Source organism: Cryptosporidium parvum, chromosome 3 (assembly GCF_000165345.1).
Source record: "Cryptosporidium parvum Iowa II chromosome 3, whole genome shotgun sequence".
NCBI classification, from domain to species: Eukaryota; Apicomplexa; class Conoidasida; order Eucoccidiorida; family Cryptosporidiidae; genus Cryptosporidium; species Cryptosporidium parvum.
Window position 1 is genome coordinate 498,881 of NC_006982.1, and position 20,872 is coordinate 519,752.

Consider the following 20,872-nt stretch of genomic DNA (forward strand, 5'->3'; position numbering starts at 1 on the left):
CAATTGGTAAAGATTCTGACTGATTTAATTAGAAACAAAAGAAGGCTTCGGAGTTTTGAAAGAAAGTAACTATTGCACTTGTGAAATTTCACAATATAAAATTTAGAAAAAATCCTAGTGTTAAGATTTTGTCACGAAACAACCACAAAATTTACCACTGTTACGTAAACACAAGTGTTTAGCAATTCAGTAAGACTTTGAGAGTGAATAACACACAGGAAAGCTATTGCAAAAGCCTAACCTAGTTAAACACATGAAACGGATATTATTACATTGACAATTTTTCTTAAAGTCTAAAAATTCAATTACATATATATTTTAATATCAGATTAATTCATTTACAAATAATAATCCACCACAGGCAGGCGCCGGCGGCATATCCTTTTTGGATAATTCATTAATATTAACACGACTACACTAAGGCAGAGATAAAAGATAAAATTCTTGAAAACGACGTGGTTTTTGTGGCAAAGCACCTTACAATTATACCAGAAAATCTATTTCTTGAAGATATTGGCTTCAAAAGCTGAAGTTCTACCTTTCAGATGATTAGCTTGATCAATGAAGGTGACACGTCATTACCACAGTGGAACAATATGATGGGGTTAAATAGCGATAGCGATGAAAGCGAGAATGGCTGGGTGCATTGGTATTGCGGATTAAGAGAACATTACTTCTTTATAGTTATCCCAAACGAATATACAAGGGATGCTTTCAACTTGTACGGTTTAAGACAGTACTTCCCTAAAAACTATGACAGTTTAATTGAGTTAATTTTGTCATCAAATATTCCAGACGAGGATGACTTAGCGGATCCTGCTCTACAAGATTTACATAGAGAAGCAGGGGAATTGTATGGTTTAATTCACGCGAGATATATTACCACTCCTAGAGGTCTACAGATAATGAAACATAAATATGACAAAGGATGTTTTGGAAAGTGCCCTAGGGTACTGTGTAATGGATACAAAGTGCTTCCTGTTGGGATTACGAATGAATTAAGAAGTAGGAGAGTTAGGGTTTACTGCCCAAACTGTCAGGAAGCATACGACCCAAGAAACGTTAATCTAATTGATATTGACGGTGCTTTCTTTGGCACATCTTTCCCACATATTTTCTTGCAAGTGTATCCAGAGTACATTTCGACATCCTGCCCAGAGCCATATTATCCAAAGATTTTTGGATTTAGAGTTTCAGACAAGCTAAGCATCATTGAGCGAAAAGGCATTAATGGCGAATATGGTAAGAGAGCGCAAGTTGAAATGTTTAAGGCGAGGCCTTCATCTGTTCAGCATATAGAAAAACCCCAGCTGCTAAATATTGGAACAGGAAAGCTTCAAAATTCAATGGTAGATGGTTCTAATGTAAATTCTTCCTCTAATCAGGATAATTTGAATTCAAGAAACTCCGAATATAACTCAACAGCTTCTTCTAAAACAATCAAGTCCTCCAATACTTCCAATGCGAATGTTTTGGCTTACCGTCCTGAAGATATAAATATGAACCAAATGCCATATAATTTAAATTCAGCAAGTAGAAGTTGTAGTTACAGCAGACAATGATTAGCGAATATATACCCAATTAGATATTATAACCAAAATAGTCTTTAATTCACTTTATTTTAGTACAGCAACTTCCCGCGTCTTTTCCATAAGAAAATCGCATGCAAAATTGCATGCGATAGTATTTAGCTTTTATAGTTTCACATGCGTACCACTACGGGGTGAGAGGGAGGGAATAAAAAGTTATATGTTTGAAAATTCATGAAGTAGATATAGGAAAGTGAATTTAGGATAATATGCATTTCCGTGTAATATGAAGTGAAATGATGCTTTTGATTTCTTATATTATTTTTATTTATACATGGCTAATACTTTTCAAAAAAGTAGATGGATCCTTTCTAACAGGTAACAATATTGCTGCAATAACAACAAAACAAGGAACGAAAAGTAATACGGGCAGTATTTTAGGGAACGCTAACAGTATGGATACAATATTAATGACCGCAAAAATACTTTCCACAGCTGACACCATTCAAAAGTCAATTCAAAATGAAAACAAAGACCAGAGAGTAAGGGCTAGTGGAGCAGAAGTCGGCCAAGAGAACTTCACCAATTTAAAAGGCCAGAATTCCACAAGAGAAGACCTTATAGGACCGGGGATTCAGTATTGTAATATTGATAAAGATGGCCTTTGCTGTTTAATGCCCAATTACTGTTCTAAAGAAGCAACCTGTAAATCTGACATAGTTGGCCAGCAGACTTATATTGACTATTTGAATGCACTCCCAAGATGTCAGTGCCTGCCGGGATATATAGGAGATGGAAGAACTAAAGGCACAGGCTGTCAGAATGTGAATGAATGTTTGACAGGAGAGGCAAGATGCGAACAGTTATGCACGGATTATTCTCCTGGATATGCTTGCAGCTGCAATATGGGATACAGGCTCAATACTAAAGACATGAGATCCTGCATAGATATAGATGAATGTATGGAAGGAAGTCATAGCTGTAGCCATATTTGTGTTAATACACGAGGAAGTTTTGTTTGCGAATGCCCAAAAGGATATACTCTTGATAAGAACCAACAGGACTGTATAGATATTAATGAGTGCCAAGAAAATTCTGGGCTTGGACCATGCGAATTTGGTTGCAAGAATCTTCCAGGAGGATTTGAATGCCAATGCCCAAGCGGTTACAAACTTGATAAAAAAACTCAAAAATGCATTGATATTGATGAATGCAAAGAAGAAAAGAATTTATGCACAGGATTCGGTGAGGTTTGTTTTAATAAAAAAGGTGGATTTGAATGTAAGTGCGGTATTGGATTTCAATATGATGAGAATGAGAATGCTTGCAAAGATATAAACGAATGTGTACTAAATACTCATGATTGCAAAAAAGATTCGGTTTGTGTGAATGAGGATGGTGGCTTCTCTTGCAAATGTTTAGAGAAGGGTTTCGAGTTTAATAAAGAAAAAAGGGCTTGTGAAGATATTGACGAGTGCTCTAACGGCGATTCTAAGTGTGATCAGTTGTGTTTTAATACCATAGGAGGTTATAAGTGCGGATGCTATAAAGGATTTAGGCTAAATTTAACAGGCCCTGAGGAGAACAGATTAGACGTACAATCCAGAGTTTGTATAGATATAGATGAGTGCTTAGAATCACCAGAGTTAACAGGTTGTTCTCATGGATGCATAAACAAAAGAGGAGGTTTCCAGTGTACTTGTCCAAAAGGCTTTCAGCTAGGAATGGATGGAAAAGTTTGTGAAGATATAGATGAATGTAGGATGCCAGAAAATCCATGCGAGAACAATAGACAATTTCCGTGCTGTTTAAATACTCTCGGAGGATTCACATGCGTAGAACAAATAATCTCTGGAGATTTATTTAAAAGACATGAGTGCCCTAAAGCTGATGGAGATAGCATTAAAAGAGAACCTAAAACTGGAAATGTAAACAATAGCAGTGGCATATTTAAATGGTTCAGATCAAATACAGATACAGTAAATAGATTGAAAACAAAATAGGTTAATTATAATTTATAAGTTAGTACATAATTTAATAAAGACAATAATCATAACAAGAAACTCAAATATTATCAGCCCTCTTTAATTTGCTGATAGTTATTTTCCTCAGTTTCTTCCTTTTTGGGCTCGAATGAAATATTATCTATATTGAAATATGGCCTATTAAAAATATTGGTGTGATCTTCACTGTAATCCATTTCATCATCGGTCTCCTTCCCTTCTTTAACCCATTCTCCACAGCTAACACAAACAAAGACAAGAGTCATAGCTTCTGAACATACTCTCTCAGGAAGTTGAAAAAAGACGGCAACATTGTGACCACATCCTCTACAATTCCATTCAAGAGTTCTTCCAAGAGTTGGATCCTGATGCAAACCTCTGGCAACTAAAATATCTTCCTTTCCTTCATATTGATAGGTAATACAGTTTACAACGTTTTCTTCAGCATTGGTTGGATCGGCATAACTAAAGTATTCGCAATTTCTGCAAGCGTACAAAAGTTTCCTCCGCTCGATATTCTCTTTTGGACATAATATATTATTGCATTCTGGACAAAATCTAATATCCCTTTCCATTTTTACCGAGCAAATGTTCTTATTATAAGGTTGTTAGTGATTTCAAGGTATGAAATCCCAACAAATTCAAGCAGAACTCACTGGTAGGAATAAAAGTTGGAAAACCTTCTCCAATTAATTAAGCTAGCAGCTCTCTCACTAGATAATTATACTGAACTGAAGCAGACAAATTGATCAAAGGGAATTACGGCCAAACCAACTTATGTTATCAGAAAATTACTTTTGCAAAGACTTATTTTAGTTATATAAGATCGGAGTGTTACCGCCAAAACAGAATAGTACCACTTTTAGCGGTATGCCTTTAAGTGGGTTATTATGTATTTAGGTTAACGGTTAAGTTCCAAGCGTTTGGTTTAATGGAATTTGAAACCAAAATACTATACTTTGCAGCAAGTATATTTGCTAGTAGTAGTTTTATCGGTTTTAATGATTTTAAAGTTCGAAAGATTGTAAGGTTTTAGCTGCAAAGTTTCCAAATTTGAGAAATTTCAAGGTAATTGTGAGAATAACAGTAAGAGAGGTGTGATGATTATGTAAAGCAAGCCTTTGAAGTAATATAATATTTTGAAATAATTAAGATGCGGAATTTGATAAAAGATATTGAGTTATATCCCACAATAGCGGACAACCATTTAAGATTTATAGAGTCGAATATTAAGGGTGAAGCAGGGTTAAAGGAGGTAGAGCAACTATATGAGGGCGCACTTTCTGTGTGTGGATTGCATCCTGCCGAGGGGCCAGTAATATGGAGTGAGTATCGACGTTTTTTAAGCCATCAAAATGAGGAGAATTTGTCTTTAAGAGTGAGTAAAGTAAGGGACTTATTTTACAGGCAGATGTCTTTGCCTTTAAGCGGACTTCCAGACCTTCTGGATGAATACAGGATTTGGGAAGAGGAACTTCCAGCCGAAAACAGGGAATCTTTTGATGTAGCAAAAGAGCACTATTTGAGAGGCCAGCAGGAGTGGAGTTTAAGAAAACCATTGGAGATGAGAGTTCAGACTGATAATGTGTCGAACTTACAAGAATTGTTTGATGCCTGGATGCTCTATATTAACTTTGAAAAAGATAGGATGCTTTCAATTGACTATTCAAGTAACGCTGTGCCTCCTCAAGAGTCTCATTCTGGCTGTAATAACTGTAATTCCTCCATTAAATATAGGTTCGATACTAAAGACTCCGTTATTATGGCTTATAGAAGGGCACTTGATGATTTGGGTTCAATAAGAATTGATCTTTGGCTAGAGCTTGCGAATTTTATTTCAACGACCACAAATTGCCCACATTTACTTTCCACAGTATATGCTTCTTCGCTCCAACATTTTTCTACCAACCCAAAGCTTTGGATGTTTTATCTATCAGCTAAAGCGGAGTCAATAAAAGATATCACATCTCACTTTTGCCAACTTCATCATTTTTATGGTCCTGGATGCAAAGCCCGTTCCAGCGCTACTTGGTATCCACAGAATTACCAAATCCTTAAAATTACAAGCTTGAAAGAAATGCTTGAAATTGTTCTTGAAAATTATATATCAGAACTTTCTAAGTTCCAAGAAATCTTTTCAAAGTCAAAACAAGACGCTCTCGAGTTATACTTTGTTGTCACCAACTCACTCATTGATATTAATAAATCTCTTAAATCCCAGTTAGATACCGCAAAAACATGCAATATTACGTACGAACAGACACATTTGGAGGGAATTAATATATTAGAATTGGAGGAATTAATATTTAAAAAGTTAGAGAAGTTATATTTGAGAGGAGAGGAGTTATTATTGGGAAGTAATGTCGGATTGGTAGAAGGAAATACTAATGGAACAGGGGAAAAGTTTGATATATTGGAGGAGTCAGCTGCATTGTTCTATTCACGGTGGTTTGATTTTGAATTACTGAGATCAGCAAATTTGAAGGAGGTGATAATTTCTATTTTGGAAAAGTTTCTAGATAAAGATGAGGAACAAGTTATGAACCTGTTGCCTATAATCATTTCAGTCATAAAAGGTAGACTTACAGCACAAGATCAAATTGAGATAGGGCCAGTTTTGATAGAAAGATTTAGTGGATGTTCTGAGAAAATCAAAGCAAAAGTTTCTAGTGAGTGGGAAAGCACTGAAAGTTTTGTAAAATACAAAGACAGTAATAAAAGGCAACGTTTGGAAGCATTCGAGGGAGATCCGAATATATTATACTCTCCAAATATTGGAAAGATTTCATTGGGAGTTTCCTCTTCAAGCTCAGAGGGAGTGCCAACACAAGAAGTTTCCCAATGTATCTTGCCGCTACCTATTATACATCAAGGGCCAACGATTAATGCTAGCTCTAGGACTTCAAGCTTAAGATCCATCTCTAAGAACAATGATATTGAAGGTGATTTCGTATGCTTGAGCGAGATCAGACTTAGAAGAGATAAGAGGAGGAACCGTAGAAACTTTACAGAAAGTGATTATGATACATCCAGCGAGTGCTCTTCTGAAAGTAATAGTATTTCAGCCTTACTTGGGAGTTCAGGAACAAATGGAGGGAGGCAGTTTCTCAGAAACTTTACTCCTCCCGGGACCCCCAGTTATTCTATACAGAAAGTACCAGGGGTAATTGCACATCAGAACCACAATTTGAAGTCTCCGCGTTCTCCCACAATCACGTCTGGATTACAGCAAATAACTCTCCATTCAGATCAGCCAGGTTCGAACTCATTTACTCCCAAAGGGAGTCATCTAATAAGATCGCCTGGAATTGTTCCTCAAGATCTGGAAGCGAGAACACAGTGTACTTGGGATGGAAGAGAAGCTATTGAACCCTCTATTGCCCCTCCGATACCACCTATACCTACTATATCATCTATTTCATCAGTTTCTTCAAATTCATCTCATTCATCTTTTGGTGCTAGGCAGATTGAAAGATCAATTTCACAATCCGTTTCTTTAGGAGAGCAGCAAATTTCGATTTCTGAAAGGATAGTTGACGATCAAAATATGCCTCCACCTACATATACTCCCAAAAAAAATAAGTTGGATCGTTCAAATGAGAAGGGCGGGATACAACGGCAGTCATCAATAACATCGGTATCTATGGCAATATCTGCCTGTGAGGATTCTGACTTGAATTCAAGCCCAAAAGAAATTTTGAAAATGGCCAAAGATTTGCCTTCAGATTCTTACGAGGAGGATACTTTGTTCATTAGGTTTCCCCAGGATCAGGATATGGATGAAGAGAAGCTTAGAGGAATTCTTTTGGAACATTTTCTCATTCAAATTAGCCAGATAAGGATTGTTAGAGATCCCAAGGGAAAACCTAAAGGCTTTGCATATGTTGATATTGAGCCGGAAAAGATTGATGAAATAATGAAGAATTCTGAGGAATTAAAAAGGTTAGAGGAAATTGGAATTCAGGTTAAAGCTTCCAATCCACCTAAATCTCAGGCTCCGAGAAAGAGTTTATCATCCCGGGGGAATTCAAAGTATAAAAGGCAGACTAGAAGAAAGCAGGCACAAGATCAGCAGGATTCTAGTACGACTATTCTTATTAAGAATATTGATAAAAGTTTGGATGAAAAACAGGTTATTTCTCATTTTCAGGATAGTCTTGGGCTCAAAGTGAAAAATATTAGCATTTCTAGAGACCAAAGTGGTGCATCTAAAGGATTTGCATTTATGGATTTCTTCGAATCAGGAGATGCTCTTGCTGCTCATATGCTTAATGAATCGAAGTTGGGCTCAAGCAGCATTACTGTCAGCTCTTCTACTCGTCCTTTAACATTCCCAAAATCAACAAATTCTGATGTTGGCTTAACTGACTCCCTGAATGCCAGATTTGTTCCTAGAACTAAGAGTAAGCAGAAACTTCCCTCTGGTCGTATAGGAATGAGAGGTAGAGAAAATAAGGTTAACACTTCTACCTTCCACGAGGACTTGGAGTTGGGAAATCAACATGAAACAGTGAATAAAGCTCCCTCTTTGACAAATGATGATTTCAGAAAACTATTTTTATAGGCAATAGGAATTTGGGAGATCAAACTTAATTAGAAACTCAAAAAGTATATTTCAGGAGTAGGTAGTAGTTAATTATAACTTTGATATATAAATTAAAACCGAATCAAGTTCTATTTGTAGATTGCCTATTCATTTATACTGAAACGTGACGTCTATACAGACATTTTTGAAATTTGATGATCTAACATCAATTTCTTTCTTACGCTTGAGAGAAATTGAAAGAAAGCAGTCTCGGATCAACCATGTCTTGGAGGAAGTATCCCACTCTAGAAAGAATGTCCAAAGGTTCGAGTGGCTAGAGGTATGTATAAGAGCAGGATGAAGCCAGAAATGGGCCAATGCAACAGAAGAATTTGAGAAGCTGCGTCTAGAGGACCCCCATTCATTAATCTTTTTAATTGGGAATTCAACAATGTCTTTATATGGTGAGTTCACTGCTGTAATTACATGATTAGAAAACTCCTTCTTGCGCTCCGGGTTTGAGAAATCTATGAGAGAGATGCTTCGGAGCATATGTGCGTTTTCTTCCTCTTCTTCAATTGGTTTAAGGCTTTCAATGGGATCATAAAGCAAACAGCTCATTTCTGTGGTTTCTGAGTCAACTTCACTTCTTTGATGCATAGATTTTGGAGAAAGTGAATGTTTCTGGAGATGCCTCTGAGGAGATTCGTATCCAAAAATCTTTATAACAAACTCTCTCTCAATCCAAGGCTTTGGGCGGTCTTGAGCAGTTCTAGTGACTATATCTGGCGAAAATGGTTTAGTTTTAAGACTTGAAACAAGTTGTTCAATCTTAGATCTAGCGGAATAGATAAGTTGGCTTTGATCTTGACCAAAATAGCTCAAAGCTTGCTTATTAGATTCAGATTCTAGCAAAAAAAACTGATAACCTTCTCCTTTTGAATATAAAGATTGGCTTAAATGGGTACCTGCATGACGTGGATTCCAATCAAAGTTTGTGGTTAAGCCGCTATAAAGGTACTCTGCATCTCGATTATACTCAGAATGGAGGCAGATTTTCCATTCAAAGATATCACTTATTTCTCTTTCTTTATTATTGACAACAATGGAGACTGGGAAAACATTGATAGGATGGATTAAACATTGTGGAAGATATATGCATTGGTCTCTAAGCAGTTCTGAAATCTTCCAATGCCTCTTTTCGCACTTTTGATTGACTCTTCTCAGTTCAGAATTGCAAATATTCCAATAGTATCCAGAACGGAAACCTCTTTGGAGATCTTCCCAAAAGAAGTTTGAGCCTCGTTTAATAACTGATTCTGGGAAGGTGTGTTTAAGAAGGAAGTTGAAGTAATGAACAAATCTGATTTGGGATGGGTTCTTTATTGTTTTGACGCAACCTGGAAGACTGAGATCGGTTCTTCTATTAGAGTAGTACTCAAGAGCTTCTTCTAAGCTTGAACAGAGTCTCGAATATAGTAACCAAGCAACCACGACGATTCCAGTTCTACCTTTACCACCTTTACAATGGATTGCCACTACGTTCTTACGATCGCTTACCAAGTAATTGAGAACAAGGAAGCAAATGATAAACAGAGATCCAAGAGTAGGAACTTGATGATCTGGAAATGGACAAGAAACAATACTATGGAAATAACTAAGAGAGTAGTGTTCTCGCTCATTACAGAGATTAATAATCATATGGTTGCGGGGATACTTTGTCATGAAAAAAGTTGAAACCTCTTCAATTGGATTTCTGTAAATTGCTTCAATATTAATTGCTGGAAGTCCCATAGCGATCACTCTATCAGTAATATAAACCAAATCCAAACAATATTCTTCATTCGTATAGAAGCGTTTATTCTGACCAACTTGTTTTCGAAGAAAGACAGAAAGACGTTTCCAGTTGGCTGCATAGCCAAGAATTTTACCAAATCCAACAATATCTGTGCTAAGGCCCGTAATACTCAGCATTCCAATGACTAAGTTCAGAAACAGCTCCACAGAATTCCTCATAATAATAGTCTCATCCTTCAATTTACCTGAAACCCCATATTTTGCCCTTAGAAGTTTACAAATATATACTAAAATAACCAATGAGTCATAAATACAGTAAACTGAGATGATTATTCCAATAGGAAAGTATATTTCTTGACAAAACCTATTTAAAGCTGAGTTTTGTGTTTTGTTCATAAAAATAGCCAGAAAAATTGCCATATGCAAAATACATAAAAAAATAATAATCCAGTGGACTATTGGAGAACTTGCAGCCCTAGATGCTCTATTCAGAAATGTCCCCACCCTTGAACTTGTACCATGGTCATTCACCTTGTTTTGCTCCAGTATGCAAAGCAAGTCTACGCTATTTCTCATTTTATCTTTGCTCTGCTCTGCTTCCTTAAGGCCAGATATCCAGGTTTTCGTATTCACTTGGCCTCATTATACGCTCTCAAGCATTCCAATTTTCTTCCAACCCTAAGCCCTATAATTTTTTTCAAATTAACACGTCTATTGAGATTTTTCCAAAAATATATTATATTCCTATATTTGACGGAGTGCCGCCTAACATATTTTTTTTTATGCATGCGAAGTAATTATATACCGGTAAAAAATATTTGTGGGGAAAGTAAAAAAAATTCTGCATTTCATATTTATACGTCACTGCTATTATTTGACGTATTAAAAAAAGGAATGAAAACAGATTTTACTTTAAGAGCATTAATTTCCTGCAGATTTAATATATTCTAAGTGTGGATATCTCAATATACTTCATAAGAATAATTTTCTTAAAAAAAAAATATTGCGAAAAATAAATAATTGCAAAATTTGCATTAGTAATGCATTTAGAGGCTAGACCTAAAGGTTTTATTTTTTTAAAGTACGCGTTAGCCATTCTTAAGACAGCATTTTGAGAGGAGCTATAGACGAGGTTATATCTATGCTTCTGCGAATGCTTAATGCTACATTATGTAATATTACATAAGCCAGAGTGGTCTCAAATTTTAATTATTTTGTACAGCAATTTTAGGCGCCATACTTTACATAGCTATTATGAAATTATTGGTCCTCATGAAAAAATATGGTCAAATGGGCGGGAATTTCAGAATGTGATATAATGCTGAAGTGGGGAAATCATTAATAAAAGTTAAATTTTTTCTGTTTTTGCTGTTAGGAGTTAAATTTGAACATCGTTTTCATTCCAGTTAAATTGGGGAGCAAGTCAAGTTTAATTAGCAGGAAGTCGTTAGGGCTCACAGATAAAGAGTGATGACAGGTAACAATCCATATGGAGGCTACGACTTGGTGATAAGGGAGTTTGATCCTTCTGATAGCGATGGCGTAAGGCGCGTGTGTTTCAAACACTTTCGCTCCTTGACATTCCCGTCAGTTTTCTTTTACTTGAGTCAGCATTTGGCGGATATGATAGCCTTGTTGGTGATTGGAAAAGTGTTTATGGACTTTAAGCAGCTGATTTCAATGCTGGTTTTATTTTGTGTCTATTTGACAGGTAGATCCATATGGGAGGTTGAAACTTATATTAGGAACTGTTGTACAGATTTGAGAAATGTGCATGAACTTTACATGATTTCTCCTGGATATCATTTTTGGGTTGCAGAGCTTGTCAAGAGGAGAAACTCCATTAGAAAGAGAAGGAGCATGGTTTTGGGGAGCGGGGGTGGAAGTAATTCGAGAGCAGAGGGCTTAGAACAAAATGATCATGCTTCAAAAAGTATTGAGTGTGAAGATACTCCAAGTAATAGGATGGAGGGAGGCGAGTCCATCTTAGTCGGATGCGTCGGCCTAGCCCCATATAGAGATGATCCAAAGATAGGCCGTCTTGTTAGGCTAGTAGTTGGAGTTGAAAGCAGAAGAATGAGAATAGGAACAAGGTTGTTAGCTCAGATGGAAAATTTTGCAAAGGATTATGGATATAAGGAAATCCACTTATACACGAACAATTTGAGCACTTCACCAATTAAATTTATTAGCCAACATGGATACCAACTTGTTCAGGTAATTAGTAGAGGATTAATGAGAGGTGACTTATTGCTTTGGAGAAAGTCTTTTGAAAAAAGCAGCTCTGATAATTCCTACTTGAATAATGAAAGGAACAGTATTGGAGAGAGAGTTATATTAGATTAAATGATTTAGGTATAAAGTATAAAATAACATTAATTAAGAAATGGAGTTCAATAGAGACTCAACATTCAGGTTCAAATTAGACTCGTTTGGTATCATGCAACTACTGTATTTGGTTTCTGTGATAAATTCAATACATTTAAAGAATATATAGTCAGAGCTGTCTAGCTTACAGGAAAATTTGTCCTGAATGCTGACATTCGATAATTCAAAAATATTCTCAGATTTGCTGTAGTTATTGCCACAAATGCTATTAAGACATCTGGATGATATGATATTCAAAAGATTAAGTATATTTTCTGTTTCAAACTTGACTTTGACGAAGACAATTCCAAATTCATTCAATAGTATTTTCTGGTCATTATCTAGAGATAGATTTTCTGTAAGCGTTCCGGAACATCTTACTTTTCCAATTAAAACTTTGTCCTTAGTATATAATTCATTTTTTTCATTTATATTCAATTTGAAGGTAGTATTATCATCCATTTCTTTGTCTCTGCAATCTTTAAATGACTTATTCTGTTTATCCCTCCATATAAACCAGTTTTTCTGAGAAGCAGTGCAATACTCTTTGCATTCGGGATACGCATCTTCGTAATCTTGTTCGACATCATACACAGAATCTTTTCTTACGAACACCAAACAATCAAAATCTGATAAAGGGCCATGCATTCTGTCATTAACTCCGTAAATATGTAACAAACTATCTTTAGACAAAGGAAAATATTTTCCTAACTGTATTCTAATATTTGGAATAAGTTTAAGATTCGAGTCCAATACCATGGAAACATCCATGCTTTCCGCAGTTCTATTAGTGACTCCTGATTCCTCAATCCTTGAAGATAAGAAATGCAATCTACATTCGGTTGTAGAAATACATATATTCAAATTGTTCCAAACGATCAAATCATTGCAATAAAAGGTATTCTGATCTTGATTATATATTCCATCAATGATAGTCAATCCAGTATGAGCAAATGGGACATTCTTTACGGTAAAAATTCTCCATCCATCTTGGTTTCTCAGTTCACAATATCCATTTCCTTGAATTAACATGCTCCTACTTCCTGTACAAATTGGAAGTAAAAGCCAATCTTGAGGGTTTTCCTGTATGCTTTTGTACCCTTCGGAAAGTTTAGACAACCATGTATACTCTATTAGCTCTTTAGACCAAACTTTTGAAAGCTTCCAATCTTTGATAAACTTTGAGTGAACTTTTTCACTTTTGCCTTTGGGTTTAAAATACTCTTTGTCTTCTGTCCTCTGAAATTTGAGAAACTTTTGTCGCCTTTCCGTTCTTAGCTTCTCCAGCATTCCCCTAAGCTTCTTATCTATAGAGGACATATCAGAATGTTTTTCCTTTATAAACCCATGATTGAGTTTGTAGTAGCTATTATAACTAGAATTCATCCTAAATAGAAATAGATTAACTCCCTCTACTAGAGGCAAAGATTTGAAAATCCAAAACTTCGAACAATTTCATTTAATTCGAAACTTATCAGAGCTGTAATCATTTTTTATTAGTTTATTTTCTGCCTTTAGACATTTGGCGCCAGGCTGAATAGATGCATGTAAATTCCTAGTTTTTATATTTAGAAAAGTTAAATAATATAAAAATTGAAAGAGAGAGGAATTAAGGAGTTTATTGGTGATATAAAATTATGGAAGAGTAATTAATGCATTTAATATGGTAGATTTATGAATATTCTAAAAAGGAATTTAAAGTTTAGAGACGTAAACTACTCTTGTAGTGGCTTAAGGCCTAGTTTCTTTCTATAAACATTCCACTGTTCAACAGATAAGCTTAACTCATTTTTGGAAGAATAGATAGAAGTTTTTCTGGCTTTTTCCTTTCCTGGATTTTGAGTATTATTACCTTCTATAGATGATACAGAGGGAGATCTTGAGAATGATTTTCTTCGCTTTATATTAGATTCATTTTCTGTTTTGGAAATTGGGGAAGAACCCCCACTGTTAGAAGGGACATATTCAAGCATTGATTTTCTTGGAAACTTCAAATGACCTTGCTTTACCAAGACTGCTCTTTTATGAATATAAGGAAAGTCCAAATCTAGGAACTTTTTTTCGCAGAGACAAATTTCAACTAGCTCATCTAAGTGTATAATATCAAAAGATCCATCCAAATTTCGAATCCGAATCCTTCTATAGTCTTGGTACAAATGCTCAATAGACTTGTGTATAACAATAGAAGATTCAGTGAGTCTAAGATACACTATTCCCAATGCAGTCAAATATTTGAACCTTGGGTTGTTAATATACTCTAAGACGATTTCTGTACTAGGCCTAATTTGCAAAAGCTTTACTAATAAGCATAGAAATGGAGTTGCCTTTCTATCACCACCATAAGTCGTTCCAATATAATCCAACAAAACAGCCTTATCCAGAATTGTTTCACTGTCTAAGGCAAAACATTCTCCTTTCCAATAAATGCTTGAGAACACACGATCTCTAAGGATTGAACTAACTGAAAACAACTTATGGTGGCTGTTTTGCTCATTTCTCATATTAGTTTATGCACGATAAAAAGGATTTAGCACAAACTGCAGAGCCAAAGTCCAACATTATTAGGGAAGCCTATGATTCTTTAGTAGAAACTATTACTTGTGCTTTTTACCCAAACCTGCCTTAAACTATTTTTGTCGCCTAAATAGCCATTTAGCCCGCCAAAATGTGAATTTAACAAAAATTAGATGCGAAATATAAGGCAGTATCAACCGTAAAGAGAATATAAATTAACTACTGAATATTATTGGATATCTATAGATCTTAATAGGCTATCATTGAGCTCATTTTTCTCAATTTCGAGGAAGTTAATTTTTAGTAGTTCATGTCAAACTAGACATATAATATGTATACGTCTAAGAATCAGAAAAAAATGTGAGTAATGGAGAATAACTTGCCATAAAGATAAATGTGAGCGTTAAGAAAAGGGTGAAATTATATGATGGCATCAAGAAAACAAGAAGAAGTTCTTGTAATTTATATTAAGTCAGTAATTCAACTAATATGTTCATTGTGTGTAATAATCATCATCTTTAATAAGGACTGGATTTCAGGTCAAAATACGATTTCTGAATCTTTTGTAGTTGGATTTTTGGACGAGCTATGTATAAGAAGTTCAGTTTTGCCTCTTTCAAGACAGTCATGGAAGGAATCTGATGTGGGCAAAAGTTTTAACTTGAATGAATCAGAGAAATCTCCTTTTCAAGCTCGGAAAAGTAATTCTGATATTATTAAGAATAAGTTAGGGAAAACTTTGGACTCTGAGATTGTAAATAGTTCAATATTGAGGCATAAGAAACTTTCTCATAGGCATAAGTTAAAATTGGATGTGGAAGAAGTAAATAATTTATTTCAGCAGAAATTGTTGGGTGAAAATGGAAATATTACTAGTTTAAAGGGAAATGAAAGCAAATTGAATAATGGGGAATCAAAAAAGAGTGGTTTATATTTCTCCTCTTTTGATCAGGTTCAATACTGTATTAGCCATAAAAGTAACAAGTTGGTGAAAGATTGGTATATTCATCCAAATTATTTGAGTTATTTGGTTTTGTTTATTGTTATAGTTTCAGTGATTTTTAGCTTAAACTTGATTAAGATGAAAAATAAATGGTCTTCATATGAGTTATTAATACCAATTCTAGATTTTTTAGTTTTCTCAATATCTTTGCTCAACCTAGCACAAATTCTTCATGTTTTAACTCCACTATTAACCTATCTACAGAAACACAACTTCATGGCGTTTTTTTCAACCAACTTTTTTATGCTTTCAGGTTCAATTGGAGGATTTTTCATAGTATTTTCTCTATCAATAGGAATAATACACTATAGATACGAAGCATTTACAAATCTAAAAAGATTTGAAGATCAAATCGAAAACATACAGTCATTCAGCTCGTTCATTCACTTAATTTCAAACAGTAACTAACATTCAAAGTCTAAATAAAAAAAACCAGCGAAAAGAATCAACTTACAACTCAACGGCTAAATCCTGGAAAGTCTAAATCCGTAATATTCTACAAAACTATTGGAGTTGTTTTGCATAGATATAACAACCATTGAGATAAAATAACAGACTAATTAAATTAAATCTATTAACTTAGTATCTTTCCTCATTCAAAGCATCCTTGAAATAGATAAATCTGGGGGCAAGATCTCCATCTTCATAATAACCGTAGATAATGATTCCTTCGCAATCAAGAGATGGGCCCAAGTAAAACTCCAAGTCATCGAATCTCTCCAATAAGTACTTAACAAAAGTCTGAGCATTCTTCATGAAGGTCTCGACTCTATCAGGGTTTGATTTTTCCATAGCTTCTTTGATTCTTGCCAAGTAAGCTTTGATGTAAGTCATATACTCCTTCTTAGTGAATGGAGTTGACTCTAATTTGAAGGCGTCAATGATGTCATTTACGGTTTCAACATCGGCATCAACGACCTCAGCTTCTCCCTCCTCGGTATTATGGGCAATTCCAAAATCTTCAGCAGACTTTTGGACTCTCTTACTTTGTACCTCAAATGCAATGTCGTCAAACTCAGCCTTTCCAAATGGAGAGGTTTGCTTGTAAGAGTCAGACATGACCTCGTCTCCTGTGAAAATGCATTTGTAGACCTTCATATTTACAAATTAATCTCAAAATATCCAAAAGCTGGTAAATGGAAAAAACAAGCAAATTACTATGCTAAAAAAAGTTGCCCTTAATATCAACAAATAGGGAAATAAATCTAACTGGTTAGGTATTCAGTTATACTAAAAAAATAATATTTTACGTATACATCTACTAGGTACTTAAAGTATTGAATAAACTATTTAATTTATATTCTTCCTGAACGTTTAATTGCGCCAAAGCTGATAAATTATTATTTATAAATTTTACTAATTTTAGTTTATTTAAAATAAAAAAATATACTAAGTGGCCAAAGTAGGCGCTCTAAGTTTTGGCGGTATGTGGGTCTACATTTTTTTTTTTGACATTGTGTGAAGGATAATAAAAGCGTAGTAAAATAGTCAGTTATTACTGAATTCAAAAGCTTAATTTATGGCTGTAACATGATCAAAGGAGATACAGAGTGGACAACATTGGCAGCTGGGATTATACTTTTTAAGAGCGACATAGTAAAAAATGAATCAGGGAAAGAAGAAATTGAACCAAATTTCTTATTGCTCAAGTGTTCCAAAAACTTTCACTGGAGTCCTCCAAAAGGTAAGAATTAATCAAAATAGTAATTTTAAACACTTACTAAATAAATAAAAAGGGATTTCAGAGTATGATGAAGAAAACGACCTATTAAGGACTGCATTCAGGTAAGTAGCAAATCATATTTGTTCTAGTTCTTTTTAGTCCAAAAACACTCTTTAGAGAAACTCTAGAAGAAACAGGGATAGGCCCACAGCAAATTAAGCTTTACAATAACTTTGTAAAAGTAAGTACCGGAAAAGTAGCTTTCTTACTCATTTGAAACACGAGTTCATAGGAAATACAATATGAAGCCTGGAATAAGAAAAAAACAGTGTTTTACTATTTAGGAGAATGCATGAATGATACAAAAATAGTTATATCACATGAGCACAGTGAATATAAATGGGCAAATATTAGCCAAGTAAGACAACTAGTAGAATTTGAATCACTAATTCAAATATTTAATGATGCATTTGAAAGGATAGTGATGGAGAAGAAGCTTTAAATATAGTAAGCAAAAGCTCAACGGTAGAGTAGTGATATATATAATATCTATACTATCTTCTTCCACGATTAGAAACGCGCCCCTTTCTACTATTTCTTGTGGATACCCCAATTTCCGTATGGTTGTCGACAATGGAAGAGTTTTCTGATTTGTATTCGCCTTTATAGTTCACTCCATTTGCATTAGTTTCTGCGTTATTTGCGTCATTACTTACGCCTCCCATATCCTTATTAGCGCATCTTCTTCCTCTAGTATTTCCTTCAGAAGAAGGATGGATATTTGGCTCGGGAGATTGCGCAGGCGACATTACAAAATGTCCATGCGAATGTTCTGAGTTTTTCCTTAAGACTAAAAATGTGCGAATAACATCGACAGGATTAATTTCAAAGTTACTAAAATGTTCATTAATTTTTTTGGATATTGTAGCTTTGTCTTGCGTCAAATCTATTTCATCAGCTTGCCTATCGTGGAAAAATGATTTATAGCGCCTGTAGAAACCTTCTTCAAATACAGAAAAGTCGATCTTTGAGAGGTGTTTACTCTTACCCTTATTCTCTGGAGAAGTAACGTCCTTCATTTCTATGTTTTCTTTGTTTTCATCTTGTTTTTCGCCCTTTAGTGTGCTCTCGACATTTGAATTTGAATTGTTTGAGTTTTCCGTACATACAGCCTCTTCTAGAGTCTTGCCCACGCTCTTGTTTGACTCCTCCTCAACAATATGTTGAGATTTTAGTTTCTCCATGAGATCTGTCTCCACTGTTATTGTCCCATTCTCCTTTCCAACAACTTGCCCCTTAACCATTGCTTCTTCTTGATTGCTATTTTCATGCATTTTTACCTCCTCCTCCAAATTCATTGGGCAAGCTAGATCAGTTGTATTTGCCATGCCAAGTCCTTCACCCTCCATTATCCTGGTCTTTTTACAATACTGTTTTTTCCCTCTTTCTTAATCTCTATCCTTTTTTTTTGCTTGTACTGTGATCAAATAATTAGCACTAAAGGGCGCCAGAATCTCCTTATACAGTGGCTATTTCAAAAATGACGGTATAGGCACTCAGCTGAGCATGTTTTGGCGGTAATACTTATTAGAGTGTACTATTTAGAAATACAAGTTAATTTATTTTATTACAATAAAAGGAAATTTACAGCACATAAAATCGAATGGTTTAGCTCTAAACAATGCGTTCCATAACTATTGAAGAACTATCAGAGATCGACGACGATAATATCAGACAGCTTGCCGAAATTATTATCAAGGGAAATCTCAATGAGCCATCAGAGTCGAGATATATTAATGAAATCCTAAATTCTACTGGAGAACAACTTAATCAGAAGGCCCAAAATCTAAGCCAAAGTATTAAAGAAAAAAATAAAAAACTTCAGGAAATGACTGACGAGCTCCAGTTTATGAATATTAGTCTACAACAGCTCAACTCTCCCAAAGCTCTCAAAAAGATGACACTAAAAGAGCTCAAACAGCATTGCTCATCCCTAAGGTCTATTATGACCAGCTACCTTGACTCTTTTAATCAATAGAGCCCCATTATCCAGTTTTCACTTTCTTCTTAGCGCCATACATATCTAACTCAAATACTAATGTTTCGCTATTTTTAGTCAACTATCATCACACAATCCATGCATTAAAAAAGCCAGTAAATAATGGATATTATAATTATATTACAGTTTACTATCTAAAATTCTAACTACTATTATTTCATTCATAACTTTACCAATATAATGTCAAAGCATTGCCTCTTCATTTTCTTTGCGTCTGACAATCATACTAATTGTAAATTAGGCGGTACGCGTGATCACAAATATGGTGCCGCCCTGTGATCAGGCTATATAAACATTTTACCTTAGATACCTTCTTGTAAGAGGCAAAGATGCTTAGATAAAAATCAAGACTCAAAGAAAATTTTAATTTCGTTTGATTAGTTCTGTACCTATAATTCTAAAATTTTAAATTTATTTTTTAGCGGATTTTTCTTACTTGATATGAAATTTATTTTGATATTTTTCCCGTAGGAGTGTCTAAATAAAGTTAAATAAAACCTCCGTAGCTAAATAAGTAACACAGGCTTAATTAAGTTTTAGTCAGTAAAACGTCACGTCTCACAACTCTAGGTACTCCATTCGACAAATTTCCAGTCAGAAGTGTCTATTTAGAGCAAGATGAGGGTTCATAAATGTAGACAGTACAGATCATTCTTCCGGGATTTAAAGTGGATACAGTATCCCCACGCAAATAGGACACAAAGTTATTTATTGGAGTGATTAGGCGTATATCAAATAAGTAAATATTAATTTCCTATACGTAACAGTCTATGGATATTTGACTAGTATAGTATCTGTTTCTTCCTCAGGTTACAATTGACCCCTCCAATTACTGTTCAATAAGAACTGGATCCGAGGGGATAATATGTGACAATCGACTTTTTGACAGGATGACTGAATAATTGGTATTAAATGTGTAACAGATCATTTTCTAGTTGAAGTTCCATAATCCAATGTATTAATTCTGTTTTCAATTGAAAACAATAATCCTGGCATCTTGAATAGATTTTATTTAATTGAATCAAGAAGCTCTGCTATTGTAAAAATTACTTGCTAATAGCTGAATTGTTGATGCCCTTTTAACGCATTACTTCTTAAGGTGAGTCATTCAGGAATTCGAAAAACTTGAATTTATTAAGAACTCATATAACTCAGTTACCTCTGCCTTATAGTATCTAACGCAAGTAAGAATTTTGACTTTTCTTATCGCTCCAGTTTGTGGTTATTTGAACATCTGGTTTATTTATCATTGTTTTTTGTACTAAAAATCCCAATAGTTTTATATTGTGGTTTTTGTAAAACTTAATTTATTGCTTCAATACAATCATTATTTTGAGGAGGACATTACAGACTAGGGTTAAAAGACTTTTTTTACTTTGAAGCTGCCTTTGAAAGAAGAGAACAAGTCTTAT

General features: G+C 34.8%; 13 protein-coding genes across 13 annotated transcripts; 7 read left to right on the forward strand and 6 right to left on the reverse strand.

Annotated features, from left to right (window-relative positions):
* Positions 1-545: 545 nt before the first annotated feature.
* cgd3_1850 (putative casein kinase II regulatory subunit; besthit Pf 23508244) lies at positions 546-1,562 on the forward strand (the record flags this gene model as incomplete). Its single annotated transcript, XM_626756.1, has 1 exon — positions 546-1,562. One exon carries the CDS (start codon positions 546-548, stop codon positions 1,560-1,562), a length of 1,017 nt encoding a protein of 338 aa, XP_626756.1.
* A 263-nt stretch (positions 1,563-1,825) lies between these two features.
* cgd3_1860 (extracellular protein with a signal peptide and 9 EGF domains) lies at positions 1,826-3,532 on the forward strand (the record flags this gene model as incomplete). Its single annotated transcript, XM_626757.1, has 1 exon — positions 1,826-3,532. One exon carries the CDS (start codon positions 1,826-1,828, stop codon positions 3,530-3,532), a length of 1,707 nt encoding a protein of 568 aa, XP_626757.1.
* A 71-nt stretch (positions 3,533-3,603) lies between these two features.
* On the reverse strand, positions 3,604-4,107 carry cgd3_1870 (DNA-directed RNA polymerase 2 subunit; the record flags this gene model as incomplete). Its single annotated transcript, XM_626758.1, has 1 exon — positions 3,604-4,107. One exon carries the CDS (start codon positions 4,105-4,107, stop codon positions 3,604-3,606), a length of 504 nt encoding a protein of 167 aa, XP_626758.1.
* A 560-nt stretch (positions 4,108-4,667) lies between these two features.
* On the forward strand, positions 4,668-8,096 carry cgd3_1880 (protein with 2x rrm domains; the record flags this gene model as incomplete). The annotated part of the gene is made up of 1 exon (XM_626759.1): positions 4,668-8,096. A coding segment is annotated over one exon (3,429 nt), but the record flags the coding sequence as incomplete, so codon positions are not given.
* Positions 8,097-8,225: 129 nt separating this feature from the next.
* Positions 8,226-10,430, reverse strand: cgd3_1890 (membrane bound phosphatase with 3 transmembrane domains and a dual specificity phosphatase; the record flags this gene model as incomplete). The annotated part of the gene is made up of 1 exon (XM_626760.1): positions 8,226-10,430. One exon carries the CDS (start codon positions 10,428-10,430, stop codon positions 8,226-8,228), a length of 2,205 nt encoding a protein of 734 aa, XP_626760.1.
* Positions 10,431-11,324: 894 nt separating this feature from the next.
* On the forward strand, positions 11,325-12,200 carry cgd3_1900 (protein with 2 transmembrane domains near N-terminus, possible ArgA, N-acetylglutamate synthase and related acetyltransferase, camello or GNAT; the record flags this gene model as incomplete). The annotated part of the gene is made up of 1 exon (XM_626761.1): positions 11,325-12,200. One exon carries the CDS (start codon positions 11,325-11,327, stop codon positions 12,198-12,200), a length of 876 nt encoding a protein of 291 aa, XP_626761.1.
* A 33-nt stretch (positions 12,201-12,233) lies between these two features.
* On the reverse strand, positions 12,234-13,607 carry cgd3_1910 (hypothetical protein; the record flags this gene model as incomplete). Its single annotated transcript, XM_626762.1, has 1 exon — positions 12,234-13,607. The coding sequence occupies one exon, from the start codon at positions 13,605-13,607 to the stop codon at positions 12,234-12,236; it is 1,374 nt and encodes a 457-aa protein (XP_626762.1).
* Positions 13,608-13,936: 329 nt separating this feature from the next.
* Positions 13,937-14,722, reverse strand: cgd3_1920 (possible PRP38 pre-mRNA splicing factor family member; the record flags this gene model as incomplete). Its single annotated transcript, XM_626763.1, has 1 exon — positions 13,937-14,722. The coding sequence occupies one exon, from the start codon at positions 14,720-14,722 to the stop codon at positions 13,937-13,939; it is 786 nt and encodes a 261-aa protein (XP_626763.1).
* Positions 14,723-15,159: 437 nt separating this feature from the next.
* Positions 15,160-16,146, forward strand: cgd3_1930 (hypothetical protein with 4 transmembrane domains; the record flags this gene model as incomplete). Its single annotated transcript, XM_626764.1, has 1 exon — positions 15,160-16,146. The coding sequence occupies one exon, from the start codon at positions 15,160-15,162 to the stop codon at positions 16,144-16,146; it is 987 nt and encodes a 328-aa protein (XP_626764.1).
* Positions 16,147-16,317: 171 nt separating this feature from the next.
* On the reverse strand, positions 16,318-16,836 carry cgd3_1940 (conserved hypothetical protein; the record flags this gene model as incomplete). The annotated part of the gene is made up of 1 exon (XM_626765.1): positions 16,318-16,836. The coding sequence occupies one exon, from the start codon at positions 16,834-16,836 to the stop codon at positions 16,318-16,320; it is 519 nt and encodes a 172-aa protein (XP_626765.1).
* A 728-nt stretch (positions 16,837-17,564) lies between these two features.
* On the forward strand, positions 17,565-17,903 carry cgd3_1950 (BIS(5'-nucleosyl)-tetraphosphatase (diadenosine tetraphosphatase), putative; the record flags this gene model as incomplete). The annotated part of the gene is made up of 2 exons (XM_001388067.1): positions 17,565-17,642; positions 17,694-17,903. Coding segments are annotated over 2 exons (288 nt in total), but the record flags the coding sequence as incomplete, so codon positions are not given.
* Positions 17,904-17,955: 52 nt separating this feature from the next.
* On the reverse strand, positions 17,956-18,810 carry cgd3_1960 (hypothetical protein; the record flags this gene model as incomplete). Its single annotated transcript, XM_626766.1, has 1 exon — positions 17,956-18,810. The coding sequence occupies one exon, from the start codon at positions 18,808-18,810 to the stop codon at positions 17,956-17,958; it is 855 nt and encodes a 284-aa protein (XP_626766.1).
* Positions 18,811-19,082: 272 nt separating this feature from the next.
* Positions 19,083-19,439, forward strand: cgd3_1970 (hypothetical protein; the record flags this gene model as incomplete). Its single annotated transcript, XM_626767.1, has 1 exon — positions 19,083-19,439. One exon carries the CDS (start codon positions 19,083-19,085, stop codon positions 19,437-19,439), a length of 357 nt encoding a protein of 118 aa, XP_626767.1.
* Between the last annotated feature and the right edge of the window lie 1,433 nt (positions 19,440-20,872).